The sequence below is a fragment of the Lepidothrix coronata genome, unplaced genomic scaffold (assembly GCF_001604755.1).
Source record: "Lepidothrix coronata isolate B3197 unplaced genomic scaffold, Lepidothrix_coronata-1.0 Scaffold9, whole genome shotgun sequence".
Classification (NCBI taxonomy): domain Eukaryota; kingdom Metazoa; phylum Chordata; class Aves; order Passeriformes; family Pipridae; genus Lepidothrix; species Lepidothrix coronata.
Genome location: NW_016690189.1, coordinates 10,718,758 through 10,738,950, shown reverse-complemented (window position 1 = coordinate 10,738,950; position 20,193 = coordinate 10,718,758). Strand labels below are relative to the sequence as shown.

General features: G+C 37.7%; 1 protein-coding gene across 6 annotated transcripts in view; it reads right to left on the bottom strand.

The window, feature by feature from the left end:
- The window catches only part of CNOT4 (CCR4-NOT transcription complex subunit 4), an 81,327-nt gene that overhangs the window by 27,436 nt on the left and 33,698 nt on the right, over positions 1 to 20,193 (bottom strand). For 4 of the 6 annotated variants that reach the window (XM_017804486.1, XM_017804490.1, XM_017804489.1 and 1 more), the window contains 6 exons: positions 14,863 to 15,106; positions 7,976 to 8,173; positions 5,160 to 5,246; positions 4,518 to 4,619; positions 3,666 to 3,791; positions 1,068 to 1,192 (listed from right to left, as the gene is read on the bottom strand). In XM_017804486.1, coding sequence (XP_017659975.1) covers positions 1,068 to 1,192; positions 3,666 to 3,791; positions 4,518 to 4,619; positions 5,160 to 5,246; positions 7,976 to 8,173; positions 14,863 to 15,036 — 812 coding nt within the window. In that variant the 5' untranslated portion in view covers positions 15,037 to 15,106. Of the gene's footprint in view, positions 1 to 1,058; positions 1,193 to 3,665; positions 3,792 to 4,517; positions 4,620 to 5,159; positions 5,247 to 7,975; positions 8,174 to 14,862; positions 15,107 to 20,193 lie in introns of those variants that run through there. The other 2 variants (XM_017804491.1, XM_017804488.1) reach the window with 1 other exon arrangement.

Sequence of the window (20,193 nt, the reverse complement as noted above, 5' to 3'; positions counted from 1 at the left end):
AGAGTACAGACTGCGTTCATAACGACACCATACCAAGAAAGAAGACATCTGGTCTTTCGCAAATATTATGCACTTTTGCAAATAGAAAACAAGAGATCTTTTTTCAGAATAAGATTATCTTTTTCTGAACTACTGATCCAAACGCACACAGCAGAAACACATCTTCCCTAAGGAAGCCTCACACTCACTTCATATTAGAAGAAAGTGGTGCATGTGTTCTGGTTCCAGCCAGGACAGAGTTAATGTTTGCAGTAGCCAGGAGGGGGCATGGCCAGGACTTGGAGATTATTTTATACCACCTCATTTTCCAGAGATAGGGATGGAGTCCCTTCTGGGTCACATTGCATGGCGGGAGTGGTCAAGTACTCTTGGGGTTTTCTGCAGGGTGAGCAATCACTTGTGAATTGTTTGCCTCTTTCTTAAGACAAGACGGTCTTAAGCTCTGCCAGGGGAGGTTTAGGTTGGATATTAGGAAGACATTTTTTACAGAGAGCAATTAGACATTGGAATGGGCTGCGCAGGGAGGTGGTGGACTCACAGTCCCTGGAGGTTTTTAAGATGACACTGGATGTGGCACTTAGTGCCATGGTCTAGTAACCACGGTGGTGTTGGATCAAGGGTTGGACTTGATGATCTCGAAGGTCTCTTCCAATCCGGTTGATTCTATGATTGTACCCTCTCATCAGTATTGTTGCTGTTACTGTTGGTTGTCTTATTTCACTGCTGTTTCCAGTAAATTGTTCTTATCTCAACCTGTGATCATCACCTTTTGTGCCTCCAATTCTTCTCTCCAGCCTGCCAAAGGGGAGGGGGCAGGAGGACAGGGGGAAGTGAGAGTGGTGCATGGGTTTGGAGTAGTTTCAGTGGGAACACTAAACTGGAGAATACCATTCCTAAACCACAATATGTCCCTCCACAAAGAAAATCTGTATCAGAGTTTATCACATAATAGGCACTAAAAAGAGCAGGCAACTTAGGGAATGCAATAGGAATAAGAAAGTTTTCTTTCAAATAACCAGAAAGCAAGCATAGCCAGTTAGTCCATCATCAGTACTTACGCATCATACCTCTGCAGTGCTGTCACTTTGTTCTTGTTCTTGTCAACTGTACCCGTAGATAACTGGAGAAAGTTGGGGTTTAGTTTGTATAATTCTTGCAGTAGTTTCTGTTCATATTCCTGGTGCTTACCCGCCTAGGAAAATAGAAACTCACAATGAATAAATACTGGTTTAATATATATTTTTATAGTTATAATATTTTTATATACAATATACATATATATATCCCAAAGCTTAATAATTTAGCTTTCACTACTCAACAGGTCACTCCTGTCAAACTCAAAACAGTGCTTCTCATTCTCAGTACAGATGTGATCTCAACAAATCTAAAGCTTGCCTAGAAATCACTTGGATGCACCTACCAATTTATGATTTCTGAGACTTCTAAAGAAGAAAAATAGCTACAACCTTATTAGAACTTGATACTCAGTTCTAATTAAGAGCTTCACAATATACCTTAAAATTCACAAACAGCTATATCTCCAAGGCAGTCTGCATTTGATATATCAACCCTACCAAGCTTTTCAGAGGATGGGAAGGAATGAAGAGTTCCTCTTAACCCAAAATTTCTTCCAAAACAGAATTAATTTTTTTTATCAGCTTAATAAAACAGCTGAGGTGGTCTGAGTGTTAACTACGATGTGACAAACAGTATATTCTAAGCAATAACTAATAAATCATTCTTTTTAATAACTGAAAAATTGAAATATTCTTTGAATCGATTGAGAACAATTTCTTGCTTTCAGAAATTGAGGAGGTCCAATCCAACTCTAGAATATTAGAATTAGGCAAGGAAGAGAGTATTTTTCAGTCTAGCTTGCAGATTATATTCTGGGGCTAAATATATAAAACAAAACCAAGAAGATCTATGCCCACATTTAAAGTGACATCTGAAACAAATTCAAGACGAGCATTTATGTTTTTTGTAGGTTGTTATGACACTCAAACCTAGGAATTATTACTTGCAAGTTAAGTATTGTTATGAGTTCAATCAATGCAAAATAGAACAGTGAAAGTGAAGTTGTCAACAGCTTTTATCTACAGTTTCCAGATACTACAAGATGTCCTTTAGCAAAGGAAACAAGTGCCAAGATTTATGGTCAGGTCTTCTGAATCTTAAGTCTGACACATGCAAGTTATTATCTATCATTTCTTCAGTATTGATTTCAAAGTTCTCACACTACTGGTACACCTAATATTTCACTTTTTTTGCATTACTTAATTGCCTTTATAAATGTGTCAGGTAACACATGAAGGGAGAGGCAGTCTAAACCATACTAGCCCTCTACTGATCTGTGAACTGGCTGTTACAGCTCAGAGAAGAGATACTGAGGTTACTGCGTTAATATTAAGGGAAACTTGACAAAACTAACTGGATAGCAGTTTAACACAGGCAAAAGAAGGCACTTTACAAAACAGCTGGTGAACTGGGGCTTGCTGCCACAAAAGTCTATAGGGTTGACAGTATCAGGTTCAAAATGGATTAAACAAATTCATGTCTGACAGCTCTATAAAAAACTAAAAAGCCTAGAAAGGAAAACACCCTCAAACATGTATAACATAACAGATCTAGGTGGTGGGAGAAATACAGGGAAACAAACAGGGAAGGTGGCCTAATTTGCAACTTGTCCTTGAATTTTACCTTCTATTGCAATTTTCTGCAACAAAATATATACCATAGGGACTATTCATCTGAACTGGCAAGGTAGTTTTTTAATTTATTAAAATGTAGCTGAAGTCCTCATAAATAACTGCTAAGTGTTTAACAGATAATAACATTCTTCCTTATTCTCTGGCTTACATCAGCCTAACACATCAAATAAATTCTACTAGTACAATATTTAGGCTGGCACTAGGGGTGGGAACTCCTTGCTTCATGGACAGACTATGTGCAAAAATTACAGCACAAATGCAAGGCTGGCATGCTTGAGATTGAGTTTAAAAGCTTTACCACAGAAAGATAGAGGCAGACCCAAAAGGCCTCAGAATGCACTGCTTTTGAGACAGTAAATCTATCCATTTACTCGGTTCTCTACCCCAGACAATAAGAATTTTGATGTTGCGATAATAAAAAGAAGCCCAGTATCATTATTTAGATGTTATTATAGTTACCCTCAATGTTGCATTTGCAAACGGTTTCTATACACTTCACAGAGTAAAAAGGATACCCAAATTCAGAGAGCATGGTCCATCACAGTACAAGAGTCAATCCATTGTAACAGTTCACACACACAAATGCTACAGCAAAACCCAGATCTGCACTAACTTCTTTCACAAAGATCTGAAATAACATGTTACCTTGTAGTGGTGTGAAAAAAGGGCAAGTAGCTAACGCGAGGTTACTCAAATTCTTGGCTAAGATTTTTATCTCCACCTTTTTGCCTCATGAATACTCATCGTACTTTTCAGACTTTAAAAGCAACATGCAACGAAAAAATTGAACTAACTGCTCTCTTCCAATATCCAACTGGTTAATCACCTTTTGGATTTCAAAATTAATTTCTGCCATAACATTCAGCAAATGGCTACACTACACATATTAGATTAAACCACTGACAGTAAGACATACATGCCATGTTTCATGTGTTTCCCATTCATTAGACTTACCTGCATTTCTTCTTTTGTGAAACTGGCTGCTTCATCACCTAGTTCATGTAGATACATGCAGTCTGGTTTTGGACACTGCATATTTTTTAGAAAATAACTGCAATATTTTGTTGTACCTAATGATGCCTAAAGGAAAAAAAAATCATTACTTAAATACTGGAGGTTAAGAATGCCTTTTACCATGTAAGTTAAAAAAGCTGTATTCCAAAAAAAAAAAAAAATTTGTCACCCCAAGATTTGGAATTACATCTTAATGTATTTTTTGACAGAGATGGAATAAGAAGTCCATTTGTAAGAAATCTATATACTTGAGGATTAGATAACTAGTATGCATTTTTATTTTCATCCAATCTAAATAAATGACAAAATAAGAGCTCAGTAAGTATTTCCATTCATAATCATAAGGAGATAAATAAGTAGCAGGGTCAGGAAACGAATGTTAACTGGATTTTCTATAGCCACCAATTTGGCCAAGTCAGCCTGAATACCTGTTTACATGGACACCAACAGGACAAAACTTCGATTTTTCAGGGAGCTTTTGAAGGTGTGGTATATGGACTACAGAAATGCTTTGTAAAAGCAGTCTATACAACAAAAAAGCCACTGCGAGAATGCAGAGGTGGTGCATCTCTGTCTCAAACTTTTGTTTTAAGAAGTTATCTGCTAACACACCAAAACATTGCCTGCTGGAACCTCACTGAACTTCCACGTTGGGATTCGTGTTAGGAAAAGAGGTCAAAATTCAATACACGTATTCAGCAACACAGGCATATCTTTGCAAATAAAATTTTATACTGCGCACTGATATTAGTGTCCTAGAACATACACGTAAGAATGTAAAAACATTTCCACCTTAAGTGTTCTGCCGTCTACCACCACATTATTGACGCACTGTATGGCTCTGAGGGCATCTTCTGACCGGATGTAGGTTACATATGCACTGGCACTTGGACCCTAGGAAGAAAACATACACTATTTAATATTTTTCTTTCCCTAGACAGATCTGATCATTAAGTTGCCTTTTCAGCTGCATAAACTGGTATATTCAAGGCTTAATGCTTTTAACAGGAAACTGGCAAAAAAGGTAGAATTCATAAAAACTCATATGGGAGGCATAAAGAATGGAGAAAAGAAGAAATGCATTGAAATGTTGCTTGAAAGTTCTAAAAATGCTTATAGGCATTTTATCCCCAAAATGCAGATTAGTGAATAAATGCCATACTGCTGCTTCTTCAAAAGGTTCTCACCATCTCCCAATTTTCAAGCTTTCTACATGGCATCTTGCATCCAACTTTGAGAGTCTTGTTGGACAATGCCTCAATAACTTAAAGAAATTTGATTCTTGCAATGTTGTTTGGTTTTGGGCTTTTTTAACGGTCTTTAACCTACTGCTTAATCAGAAATAGGGGGCCCTGGATTCACTTTCCACACCATGTTATTTCCTAAAGGAATTTAAAAAAAGAAAAAAAAAAATCACAAGGGGCTCTGACTTACCTGTGAGCCTGCATATGACGTGCTGTTATTAATGACAACTTTGTGTATTTTACCAAACTTCCCAAAATATTCTGGTCGTTTCAACACCTACAAGTAAAGAAATTTAAAGTGGTATACTTAAAATTCATACAGAGATGTACCCGTCTTCTGTGAAACTGTGCAAAAAACCAGATCTCTCCTACAAAGAGGAGGAGAGCATGTAGATTTAATTTATTTTTTTTCCCCCACATAAAACATGATTACTTGCAATACAGAGTATGGTGATACTGCAGAACTTTAATGATGGATATTCCACATTTTATATTGTATTTTAAAAAACTCTTTCGGTACTCCAATTACCCTAACCCTACCCTGGCAAGATACGTCCCATACTGCATGAAACATTTCTGTATTTATCTATTTTATAATTTGAGGAGGGGGGAAGAAAAATCACATTTATTCCAGTTTCAAAATAATTCATCACGTTAAACTTTCATTCAGCTATATTAATTACTAGGTACAAAATGCTGAATCCTGACTTACTTGCCCCACTCCAAAGAGAAAAAGAGTAAACCAACTAGCTCAAGATAGTCTCAAATTGTCTAAAGACCTGACTAAGTGCAGGAAGACAATTCAGGAAAATTCCCGGGGCAAGAAAAAAACATTTCAGAATCAACCTCATGCCAAAACAAATGAGTGAATATCACAGCCCTAAAGGAAGAAAAAAATACTCCTGTCTTGCCCTTCCCTGAATCAGTTAGTAATAACACACCATTTAAGGATCCTGTGCAAAGCAGGAATATCATCATCATGTTAAACAACTCTGCTGAATAATGGTCACCTGGTGTGCCAATGAAACAAACTGGCAATATATCAGACACATTTATACAAAAAGGTCTTTCTTTTTCCATTCCTGTGACGGAAGGTACCAAAAGTACTGACTACTCAGACTGAAGCTAGATAAGCTAAGGGTATTTCCAGTTCTACACAATAACCTGAGAGGTTATAACTTAAGATTTGTTTCCTCGGCTCCATCTTCATATTAACACTGGATAGCGCAGTTAAACTGTCCTGATCCAAGAACATCTTTACCTAACTACCTCCTCTCCCTTCTAAAGGGAGCATCAACATCTTCAAGAACTAACAGCATCACAGTTGGAACATCCTGTAGAACTACAGGATATGTTGTATAGACAATCATTCATTCCCTGGTCTCTTCTGACTGCTCTTCACTTGGTCTACACCCTCTTGAAACATCCTACATCCATCCTCCAGGTATCATTCCAGAAAAGACTGACAATCCCAAAGAAACTTCTGCTTTACTCAAGCATATTGCAGATTACACTCCTGATAACAACATATGACAGCATAACCTTTGCAATTTTTCTAAGACCCAGTTAACAGAAGAGGATCCACAGATTCCTTTCTAGAAACGACAAATAGTAGCCAACCTCCCCTTCCAAACAATCTTTACTTACAAAGGAGTTTTTTGCCTGCTTAAATAGAAAAATTGAATATACTGAATACTTTTTTAGCTCATCTCTCTCAGGCTAGGTTTCTTGAAAATCAAGTTATCTTGGTGCTATATGCAATATTCAGTAAGTACACAATATCTTCTGGTATTTTGTTGAGAATACTGCTACCAACACACCTAGTACAGCACATCACCACCACCCCAATAAATCCACTTCGAGTTACTTCAAGTATTCAGTATGGAATTATCTGAGGTTTAAAAAAAATTAACTGCATTTACTACTATTTCTCTTACAAATCCTCTATCTGGTCAAAGAAATGAAATGCATTTTTCAATAACAAATAGTGCCAAGCCACTGCTGACAGCTGCTTGCAAATATATTTTAGTATATACTATCTATATTTTCGTATATGCTATATTTTAGTATATACTGAAGTGGTATACATCAGATCATTTTTAACTTTGATTTTTCTCTTCCCTTCTTATCCTTTCCCCCCCTCTTCACTAAAAGCAGTTTTTTACTTTTGTTCTTTATCCGCCTACCAAACTACAGACCATTCTCTGAGTACTCAAACAGCCACTTCTGTTTGAGTTTTCCCTAGACAATTTAGTTCAATAATGTGACTTTAACTTGGTACAGTAATTTTGAAGATATCTATCTTATCCTGTATTACACTTCCTCCGTATTCTAATTCAAGATACTTTTACTCATTAGCACTTATTCCACTGGCCACTTGCAGCTGACTGATGATGGAAGTAAATAAATATTTAAACGCAACCAGTTTTCTGAAATTTTTGATGATGCGGAGTAGCAAGCCAATTCTTTCCTGGGTCTTCCTCTTATTCATTTTTCCCCCTCAGCTTCTTAAGGACATCACTCTTATGTTCCTTCCATATTATACTTCAAGTATTAGCTTTTCTCTTCCCTCCCTACAGGTTTGTGCTATACTTTATATCAGTTCTTTGGAACACAACCGAGCTCCTGCTTTAGAAATTGTGATGCATGATACAGCTGTGTAGTGCCAGCAGATCTAACCTAGGAAAATGATTACCTAAAACATCCTTAAGCACATTTTTAGCTTAAAACCAAGCTCTCATTATTACCCAAAGAACAACTTCCTTAAAAAAAAAAAATTAAAAAAAAAAATTGCAGAGCATCTGTACTCCCTAAAACATAGACAAACACTTGAAGTTATTTTGGAGGAGAGAGCAGAGTAAGCTTCCTTAAGAAGAGGGGGCCTCATAAGCAGTGAACCTTTTCAATGCTGCTTCGTTTTATACCCTGCAGGGAGACAGAACAAGGGTATTCTAATGTTTCATGGCAGTATGTTAAGAGCAAGATTTGCAAGTGTGAACCATTTACCTCTGGATCTGCTAGGCGCTGAGATAGCCCTACCACAAAGACAAGGTTCTTCTGTACAACCCGTACACTGGCCAAATGTTTGCGATTCTCTGATATCTTCTGTTTCCTCTCATTTTGTTTCTGTTTCTTTTCATTTTTTATCCTCTGCAGTTCTTCCTGGGAGAGTGGTTTGTACACTGCTGGGTCTTCTGGGTAAGGCTAAACATAACAAATAGCATTAAACTCAACCCATATAAGAAACAATACGTTTGAAAATCATTAACCCCGATGTTTGAATGGAAAAATTTCTTTATTGTGTTATACTGATCTGATTTTTTACAGCCTCTCACATTATATAGGCATATTCGGTCCTTTGGGAAAGGTGAACATCTTGCATCTTTCATGTAATTCTCCTATTTATAGACATAATATTGATTTGGGCAATAGCCACATTCTAACCCAGCTGCCTAGTCAATTTGGTAACGTTACAAGCAGCTGCAACATGACAGTCAACACATCCTGTTAAAATTTCAGTAACAGCGCATACTAAGCTGGGTGAAAGCATGCACTGCATATTCACTTCATATTTAGTTGTCTGATACAGATTTGGATGCTTAAGTGTATTAAATCTGCCAGATAAGAAAATAAAATACAAATGTAGTTTCAGTGGCCCACAAATGCAAGACAGTAACACCATTACACTGCTCAATCTTTACATGGTTAACTTCTGGTGAAGAGACAGATGTCAATACAGTTACTGCACACTGACTTAACGATAATCTTGCCATGCCTGTGTACCAGTTTGAAATTTGGTCTCTCTCCTCTGGACAAAGGTGCATTTTTAACCTCAAGATTATCATCTACAGATAACTCCTCGAACACAAACATAACAGTGTAGAATTTAATCTCAAAAGTATCTAGCAGAAGTACAAGAGTCCTAAGAGTTACCTACAAAGACTGCTCTACTCACACAGAGCACTACCATAAAGGCACTATTTTAGACTGGCCTTGCAGACTACAGTGCACCATCTTCTGCTCCGATTAGTCCTCGAAGCAGTCCCATATTCCTTACCTGTCCCAGTTTTTTCAGACTAAAAAGTTACATTTCACACCGTATATAAAAAGCAATGCTAAGCACAAAAGCAAGTACATAAAAATGTATCTCAAAAAAAAAAAAGAGTTTCTAAACATTGAGATGAAGTAAAAAATGAGAAGAGTACCTGAGAAGTGCATTAAGATAAAGACTTAAGATAAAGAAGTTAAGCTCAAGCTCATCAGTATATTGAACTAAGGTCTTTGCTTGCATTACCATAACCAAAGGTTTCAGTGTGCAAGTCCAACAAAAATGAATTTAACTTTTTCCTGACTGCCCTCTGTCAATGACAGAGTATAAAACTAGTTGTCATACTAAATAACCTAAGAAAAATCTAAACAGCAGATGAAAATAAGGTTTAGGTTAAAAGCATATATTCCTCATAGTTGCATGATGTTACTCAAAGAGTCACTAAGTACTCAGCCCTGATAGTCTTCTGAGTACATCCTCAAATAAACTGATGTTCATTTTTCAGCTTAAAGTTCAGCATCATTATGCCATATTTGTGACATCTACCAAAAATATGCTGCAGTTGACTTCAGCAGATGGCATCTCACAGCTGAACATCAAGTCCTCCGGAACATGTTTTTAGCATCACAAAGGAATTTAAACTTTTAAGGTACTTCAGCTGTAGCTAAAGGTGTCCTTAACATGAAAACACAATAAGCAGTCAAGTTATCCTTGAAGAACAGTCAAAGCCATACCATTTCTCAAAAAGATATGCTATTTCGAAGTAACACTGACTACCTTACAGAGATGTCACAATGTACTTGATGAACACCAATGACCAATTTAACACCAAGAAAACTATAGCAAACAGTGCCAAAGTTCATCAGCTTCTTTCTTGCCAAGTATATCCCCATTCAGAGCATATTCTCAAGCGAGAAGCAAGTCAGACAGTATGTTCCTTCTCTGTACAGCTATTTTCTACTGGAGGTCCTGAGCATGAGTCAGGAAACATCCTGGGTAGCTCAAGCATGTTTTGCCACATGGCTAACAGCACTTGTTTGACCAACAGAATCATCAAAAGTTCTCACTAGGTACAGTTAAGCTGTATTATATTTTAAATGTTTCATGTGTTTATCACTCTGACATGTTTAACGTTTCTAAGGAATATGACTAGTTGGATATCCTGACTTGCAGGACCTGTAAATGAATCTGTGCGCACATCTTGAATCCAAAGAACAAATTAGAAACAGTTGTAAGAAATGATACATGTCTTTCCTATTGATATATCATGTGTGACATGGTAACAGATTAAGAGATATTGTACATTTGAAGAGGAGGGAAGGCAGGTAAGCACAGGACAAACATTTCAGCATTAGAAATCATTTTCTTTTCAAAGAAGGACAAAGTCAGCCTAAAACCAGGAAAATAAATGATTTCGTCTTCAGAGTGAGTGCTTCCCACAGTTTTGAAGTTCATGAACACAGATAATGGTTCAACTACAAACAGATGCATGCAGTGAAGACTGCTGGAACATCACTGAAAGATAAGCAAGGTGGATTGACTACTGGCGTATCCCATAGTACCACTGTCTGTTGTTTACTCTGTGTCTAACGCTACAATGCTACTAACATGCTCATGTTTTTTATATTTTGGGAACAAAATGCTTGTTTAACCTCCTACCACTGATGCCTTAGCTGGGAGAGGATTTGAGATCCAAACAAAGTAGCTACATCAAGTGTTATCAGCATTTATGTATTTTCAGATGCAAGACATTAAGAGATGTCAACACCACTGATTCACTGACTAAGTTTAGCTGACACCCTCCACTTAAGCTATGCAAATTCTCTTCAGCAAAAACCTCAGAGGCCACCTGAACAAGTGTGCCATCATGAAAGGTGACCAGATTTTGTTTACACTAACTGCAAGTTGCTGGTAGTCCTACAAGAACTTCAGCAAAAGTTTCAATGTCTCTTCTGAAGTCTCATTTCTTTAATCAGAGATGGCCCTTGATGAATTCTTGGTCTTCCTGACTATATTTGTCTTGTCATTTAAGTTATTTTCTTTCAGACTTTTTTCCCTATTTCCCAAGTGTTGAAAGCTGAGCTGGGATTTATCAAGCACTTTGCTTTTGCCATTCCCAGATGGGTCACATTCCTTCCACACAATGGATGTACCAATATTTCCCACTTGTTGCCTTGCTACCGAGTAGGTCCTGAAATGAGAAATGCAGAGAAAGTCAATAAGGTTTATGCATAGTATACACCATAGTACTTATATCAAGAACAAAAAAAAAAAAAATGCAATTTCCTATCCATTTCAAAATATCCATTGTTGCACTAAACTACTCAGTTGTGGGATTAAAAGCACCAGAGGAAACAAGTGGCATTTGGAAACTGTGCATTAAGACGAAGTGTTCCTTTTACACAGTAGTAGTAGTAGAAATATAGACAAAGACATGCATAAAGCATGTTAATTTCTTGGTCATACATGTAGCAGTTTACTATTTATCCCCATCTCTAACACAAGGCACTAGGAGAAATAAAGCTCCTAAGTCAAGGAACTGGAGCAAAAGGCAAAGCCACACTGCAGGAACAACTGTGTATCAAATTCTATTGTTTGGTGGAAGAGCAAAGCAATTAAGAAACATCAAAGAGCTGAGCTTTTTTATTGCTGGATTTAAAAAGTGCAACAACAGACGCTAAAGTCTGAGAGTGCTATGCTCTAATAAAGCAAGTGAAATGGTATGTGTTATTCACATCACAAACAGTACCTAGGCTACTGAATTTCAAAGAAAAGAAAACAGAAATATCACTTTAAGTATAAAAATCTCTGGCTTTATAACCAGAACCAGCAAGTCTGTGACATGTAAACCAGCTTTTGGTTACAGAAATCTCTTTTGAACGCATATGTTTCATTCTAATTTGAGTAGTTAGCGACTATTTCACTCACAGTTAAGAAATCAATTGACTGGGAAAAACAGGAAGGCTTGCTTAGCATCTTACAATTGACTACACCTATAATTCTGAAAGGTATCAAAACCTCAAAGCAAGACAGTTCTTTTTTTTAATTAAATATTTTTTGTAGTTAATGAATCGAATAAAAACAATTTCCCAGTCTATTTCAAAAGATTCAGACAAAGTTTAGAAAGCTTTTAATACATTAACACTAAGAAGTACCAGTTTCCAACCAGCATTCAAGTTTAATTCATACTAGTACCTTACATTCATAAACCAAAACAAAGCAAATGTTTGTGTACTACCGCTATTCACACAAGGAAACTTAAGATGGACTAAATCAGTTGACTGCAACTACATGAACACATTCTGCACATGAACATGTTAAGCTTTGCAAGAGTTCATGTAGATGTACTTTCTCCTTGGTAGAAAAAAAACATAAGCTAACATCTTTTCAGTCACACATTAAAGAAGCTTAGCAAAATAGTGGTATATATGCAATGCACAGTTAAGATCTATCAAACTAATGGCATAGGTGCCACTACAGCATATAGCCAAACTATTTTGTCACAGACTTGTCCAAAATCTCCCCTAAAACCCTTCAACCAAAATCCCTGGACTGGGAACTTGTTCATTGCTCCTCTCCATAGACTGCTTCTCAAATCCCTGGAGAAGTTTCACTGTGCTCAATAACATAGGCACAAATAGCAGATTTCTATTATGTAATTGTGAATAACATACTCAGCCTTGTTTTAATATATGTTTATTCACAGTCCGTCCAGTAAGTATCCTGCACTGGTATGCACATTATAAAAATATGACATACCTGTTGAAACCATTGTACCTACTATAAACTTTCCTGCTCAAATTTTGTTGCTTTGCCATGTTCTGTGCTTCAGCATTTTAAGTGGTCATAACCAACATGCATTACAGTAGATACGAATAAAAAACTGCTCAGATCTTTTCCCAGAAGCCTTACTACACACAGACAGGAACTATTTAGACACATAGAACACAAATACACATACCTGGTTCCTTTTGTCCTGCACACTTCAAAAGGTGGCTTATTTAATGCTGCAACTCTGTAGCTCAAAATTATTTATTTCCAAGATCCTGGTGGCATCCGCATCACAATGTCTTTGTCTATGCCATGAAAGAAGTGTCCTCCCTCAGCCTTCAAGTCAACTTCTTACAATCCAGTGATATAGTTGCAAGTCTGTTCAAGAATATCTTGCACTTGGTGGATAAAGAACGTATCAAGAACATAATGGTAGCTCATTGTGAAAGAAGAGGTCTCCTGTCACTCCTGGAATGGTCTGTATGCTTTACTCCAATTGTAGCACTCATTCCAGCTTTCCACATGAAACAGTTTTTCTAAGCAAACTGTATCCAATTTGTCAAAGTATTCGCACATCCAATCGTATGCCAGAGTATTCCACATTTAAAAGTTCAGCTGTGGCAGTATCCGTGTTTCAAAGAATTCAGATATCCAGAGGCAGTGAATCATGCTGCTTCTTTGATTTTTCAAATACATTCCACAAACTTCCAATAACAAACAGGTGAAAAATAGCATAATAAATCAGCATAATAAATCCAGGTAAATGAAGCAATTTGCAGAAACAAGGAAATTCGAAATCTCATGTTGTACCAGAAGAGTAGAAATTCGCTTGTACTGTGGAAATTACTAATACAGCATGTGTCACCTACAGCAGGTATCACATGTGGAGAAATATTTGGCTGATGACACGTAGATCTTCCTTGTAGAATAGAGCTGAAATATCGCAGCAAATTTGCAGAACTTTTTAACAAACATGTCGGTGTGAGATAGCCTTCAGGCTTGCAGAGGCATCCAAACACAGGTTAGCAGTGATAACTCTAGTGTAGCCAAAGCCCAAAAGAACAGCAAGAAAATATGACTGGAAGTGCTTAAAGAATACTGCGGCAGTGAATAAAGGTAGTGAGACCAAGTAAGATTACTTGGGATCTGAAAAGTGAGCTGTAACGTGAGACAGGAAGACAAAGGCATAAACTGAGGACAGGATGACGATTAAACATCAGGAAAAAGGGGAGACATAAGCAGCTGCAATTACAAGAAGATGAAGGCCGGGCAAGAAAGTTACAATCAAGAGAAGTCATTAAAGACAAGAAGATATTGAGAAAGAATTTATTAAACATTGAAGGAAATTAGAAAGTTAAGGATAACACTAAAAGGAGGGATAAAATAATTCAAAGGAAATAACAGGCAACTTAGTGAAGCTGAGATTTACAGTTGTGGCCAACCAAAGCATCAGCCAGACATCAAGACACAGATGGAAATTAAGTACTACCTTCAAGCACTTGGCAACAAGATCAGAATACTAGACATATAGACTCAGTCTAAATTTTTAAATGCTTTAAAGTTTAATACCACTGGATATTTTTCCAAAAGTTTTACATGTTTAGTATCCACTAAAATACAGATTAAAGGCTCCAGTGCCACAAACACAACAAGCAGGTGCTTTACAAGCTTACCTCAGTCAGCTAGCTCGGTCAATTTAGCTAAACCTTAGCCTTCAGCAAACCCCTCAGCAAACCCTGTAATCCTCACTGTTCTTCCTGAAAAGACTTTGTTAATGTATGAGCACCCCAACTCAAAAGATTTTTTTATTTTTGGCAGTTCCCTCAGTATCAGCACACTTTGGTTCTGACCCACAGCTTCTCCTATTAATCCAGTTCTGAATTTAATAAACCAAGACTAGCCACTTATGCTTCAACACATAAGCAGACAGAATCTGAAAGATCCAACACCTCACCCTTGATCTAGGCTATGACTAGATGAGTGTTTCCCTTAATGAAAAGGACGTCTTTGGTACCAACACAATGCAAGAAGCCTTGTGACATATGCAAGACAAGACGCTGTTCCAGGAATTTACCTTTCTGCAAGCAGGACAAAGTCCATTCTCATCAGTGCGGATACGATGCCAACAGAAACGACAAATTTGGTAGCCACAGGTGCAAGGGAAGAAATTGATGTCATCAATTTCCAGAGGCTCCATGCAAAGAGGGCATTCCACAGGGTCTTCCTTAGCATCAGGGCTGCGAGACATCTTTATATGTTCGCAGAGCAGCAAAAGTTTATAATAACTTAATAGACCAAGAAGGTCAGCACTTGAAGGTCTGCAAGAGGAGAAAAAAAAGAAAAAAGTATTATTAATACTGTTGACAACTTTTTTTTTACCTTTCAATATTTCAGTTCTTCAAGTCACCATTTTCTTCATTCATTTCCTGAGCTCAATTATTTGAGTATGTTTCTACTCTGTCAGTTTGAGGATGCAGCACAGGAAAGTTACTTTCAGACTCAAAACAAGGCACTTGGAGTCATCACTGAGATATTCAATCAATTTGGGCATTTTCTTCTTTATTTTTTCATTTAAGTACCACTCTGGATATGTGAAAGTATCTAATCTCAGCAAGCTGTCTCTATTTGCTGCATGAGACATGAATGAAGATCGGGCAGAATTAAAGGACAACAGTAGAATTTTTAGCTGGACCATTGGAAGAAAAATAAAAGGAAAAAAGAAACAAAAATTAAAAACTCACTGAAAAAACACTGAAAAGATGGGACTAGAACTGATAGTTGGATGGTCATACTAGCTGTAATGAACTACATCACTTCTGTAGAAATAAGTGAGCTCTAAAGTCTTTAAAAAATCTGGAATTATTTTTGCAATCATATTTTTCCCAAAACATCAGTAATGTAATTATAATTGAACCACACATACACAATCTGGAGTCCCCTCTACTTTCCCAGAGAATTTTCTGTTTCATTACTAACCACAAGCTAGTAGATTGTATAGTATCCAATCTTTCTCCAGGCTTTTAGGAGGAAGCCCAGAAAACAATTCTCACATCCACCTACTTGAAGAGTGATATTTAATTCTGTCATTGGAATTAAGACGACTGAATGTTTTGAGATCAAACCCTTGCTCACAGTTTTCAGTATAGTGTGATGTTAGCCTTATATAGCCTTAGTTTCATACTTTAACCACCCCGCAAAAAAGAAAAAAACACCAACCAGTACTGTTTTGATCTTCTTCACCCAAAACCATACTTGCTTGCACAAAGTCTATCTGATAAAGCCCAAGAGGTTCCAGCTCAAGCTGGGACCTCCCACCTTACAGGATAGGATCTGTTTAACATCAGTCTGCAACACTTGTCCCTGTCCTGCACACCTCTTCAGGAACAGAAATTCCTCTGCAAGCAGCCAGGAGAGAATCCTGAAGAGGAACCACACAACCAAAGCACCATCCAGATACACAGCAGAGAGCATATAGCTTTGTATGGGAATGGTTGCATCGTCAGTAGGTTAACCTGTAATCACAGGCTGATACCAGAAGCTCAGACTAACTGCAATTTCAACGAGTTTGGTAGGGAGCATATTGTCTAAGCACAAAGTACAGTTCTGGTACACATATACCATTGCCCTAGAGAGAAAAAGTTCCACTGGATGACCACTTAAGAGTAAGGATGACAGAATGGCTTTTAGACACTGTAAGCATAATTTCTCTATATGGCATGTACTAGCAACAACATTGTCCTCTTTCTGACCTTCACAATGATTAAAATCAAAAAGTTATACCTCCACAATAATAGAGTATCTTTTACTTCATTATCTATGTTTTCGTTTGTGCTATATTCACAATCATTTTGACAGTCTCAAAAACAGGTTCTGGAACTTTATCAGTGTTTTCTACAGAGAACACTAGCACAATCTGACCTGAAGGAAGGAAAGGATTAGTTTGTTTGAGAGCTTTGTCTTGGTTTTAAGTACCCATCCCCACTGGCTGAAGAGTGGGAGGGACCATTAAAAGGCTACAGAACATTGTTTAATTGCTTATTATGCAGATAACATACATTTTTACAGCAGCCCATAAACATTTCCTGTAAACTTTTCACATTTGTAGGGCAGCAAAACCATTACAATACGAAAATTACTTTAAACCAAAGCACAGATGAACTCCACAGATTTTCTTCAGTTTAGATTTGGATTTGACTCTGTCACTGATCTCCCAACAACAGGTCCGTAAGCAGACAGTATACTCCCTTCTACTCCATACTCATTCCATCACATGCTCAGCAGCTCTGAGCCCACTAAAACACATAAGTAAAGCTATACTAGTAAAACTGTAATTTAAAAGCACCGTTTTGAAGAAACTTCCACCACCACAGTAAAATTACTGAACTTAGCAAGTTACTATTTGGAATCTCCACTAAGAAATGTCATCAGTTCATGTGGGGAAAAAAGCATGCCATAATAGCTAGCGCCTCTGGGATAGGCAGACAAGCTCTAACAAAACTGCAATATGATTAACATTTATGAGCTGTTTAAGTTAACGCTAAGAGTTCAGCAGCTGTTAGCAATAATGTCAATGGCTTGCTTCAGTCAGCAAATGGCCCGTTATTTTACAACAAGGAGTAAGGAGCAGCTGTGTGCCATGTTTCTTGAAACTAAGAGGAAATATTTATTTACTTGGTCACAGAGCATTCAGGCATCCCATTTAGAGATTCAGCAGCCAAGCGTGTCTCCATTTCAGAAGGGTTTATATTCCAGGGTCTGTGTCTGAAATCTGCATCAGAACAATGCTTATTTTTTTCAAAACCAGAATAACATGCATAGTAAGGCATCATTAAAGCATTCTGCATATAGTGCGTGCACTACCAAGAAACACATAGAAACTAGTCGGCTCTAAGGTTATTCCAAACAATTCCAGATTAATGTCACAGGAAAAGCAGTGCAGCAATAGCAAAAAACAAAAGGCGGTATTACATGTTATGTTTAATCCAGAGTGTCTGGTCTTTCAGACCAAGTTCAAAGAGATCAAATTAATGGCATCTCAGGAGAAGAAAAGGAGGAAGGTTGCACATATGTACACTTGCTATACAAGCAGCTCGAATTTGTCCATACACTTTCCAAAACTCCAACAACTGCAGTCAAACATGACTCCAACAGTTCCACATCCTGTTTACAGGAGACTACGCCAAAACATTCACACAGGGATGGAGCAGAGGTGGACAATGTCCAGCAGCATGTTTCAGATGTAGTGATTTTGTAACAGGTAATAACAAAACTACAGAAACATGCAGTTGTGTGCTTTATCCCTTTTACTATACCACCTAGTAAGTTCTTTTCCAAAAACAGGCAAAATGGAAAAAAGGATAAATTTTTATTAACTTTTGTAAGTGCTTACTTAGTGGATGACAGCTGTGTCTAATCGGCTTCATCAATCGTTTCTCTTGATGAAATCCTACAAATTTTGCAATCATGAAAAAGTGATCCTACTCTTTGAGGATACTCACCTAAACATGATTTTACTTCTAATATAGCTAATGATTTCAGTCCATTTAGGATACAGATGTTTGTTCCCTTTCCCTTTTGCACTTGAGGTGAGGAAGTTTAATTTCCAGCAGTTCATCTTCCCTATTTAACTTTAAAAGGGTCATAAAAAAAAGTGGCAGGGGGAGGGGGGGGTTGCAGGGGAAAAAAACTGGCTTGCTATTCATTCTTTTTCACCAAGTATACCAATTTGAGACTTGACACACACTCCTCCTGTTCTCTCCACAGCAGACACCGGAATATCTTAATTTGCTAGCATTTTAGTAAACATCTCCCTTAAATTTTAAGTTTTCCTCCAAGAGGGCAGCTAGCTCCAGGGAACACAGACACATTCTCCCTCTCACACAATGGACTGAATCCAGCCTTGCTACTTGCTTTAAGATAATAAAAGCAACACAGACAAAAGTCCTCAAAATCTAGTCATGAAAAACCTCAATAAGGACTCACATCCCAGAAAATATTTGGAGACTTTGGGCCTCTTGAAGGAAAAAAACCAGACACGTGTTAGCTAATGTTTCACTTAAAGTTCAAACATACCTGACACTTGAAGTGAAACAGGTCGGAGTCTATGCATTGAACCTTTAGTAAAGGCTCATTAAACTTACGCAAACAGAAACTCATACGTTTTTTCATGCCCTTGTATCTCTTGAAACTCATCAGCCATGAGAAATCTCAAAAACGCAGCATAGATGCTTGCCTGCCTAATGCTACTGGGAATGCAGCCCCTCTCATAAGAGACTGCTGAAGGATCAGTTGTCTTTCTACACTTCACCCCTGTGTTGATCCCACATACAAGCTGAAGGCAGAAAGACAAGCAGACTACAAGCAGCAGCTATAATGGGTTATCCCTTCCTTGAATCAGGGGAGCATCAGCAGCTCTGTCAGCACAGCAATCTCCTCTGGGCCAGCATGGGGCCACAGCAGCCTGAGGCCCATTTGGACTACCTCCTCCACTAGAGACTGCTGAAAGGACAACAACATCCATCTTCTTCAGACTTTGAAAGTAAAAAAGGTTATCACTACATTGCAGTGACCACTGGAAGGTTTACACCAAAACCTTTCATAGGCAGAATGCAGAGAAAAGCCCATTTTTACTGTTTTAAGCACACAGAACTGAGGGAGATTTGGTGAGTTAAGTCACTCAGGGCCCCACAGAGAATCCATATGCAGAAAGTTCCCATATGCACACCCCAAATGATGGATGATGGTCTAGTAATAGACACAAGACTAGATGGTTTAAAGAAATCATCCACATAGTTCAGAAGAAATCTGGGAAAATTCCAGAGGCCATCTTCTTTGACATGCTACCCTGTGCTTGCCTGTCATGTTTTTGAGACTTACACAAGAAGAGTGCAGGGCTCAAATACACATCAAAATACTTTACAAAATATTTTACAATCACCTGGAGACAGCGGGAGTGCTGAGAAGGGGCTATGCTTTTCTAAGTTTTATAGCTCTGCTACTGACTGAGAACAACGCAAGCAAGCAGGCTCTTGAATTCATCCAAGTTAATTTTCATTTGAGACCAACAAAAAGGTCACTTCCTACTTCTTTTTCCTGACTGTGCTGAACATTTAAAGCAAATCCTGCCCAGAAACTGCAAAGTCCATTTTGTCTCATGTCTTCTTTCTGGAATAACGTTTATTACTCTGTCTGTGGTCTGCAGCTACATTTTCATCACAGTACAAACAACATCTAAGAAAAGTTAAGACACAGATAAAGTCCTAAATGTTTGGAAAGTATGACCAGGAATCAGGTAGTCATCTCATTATTTCTAAAAACAGCGTTACCCTGACTAGGATTATCCCCAAGTTATTTAGCTCAGAGGTCAGAACTGAAGCCTCTAGACACTCTCCCCTTTATGCCTCCC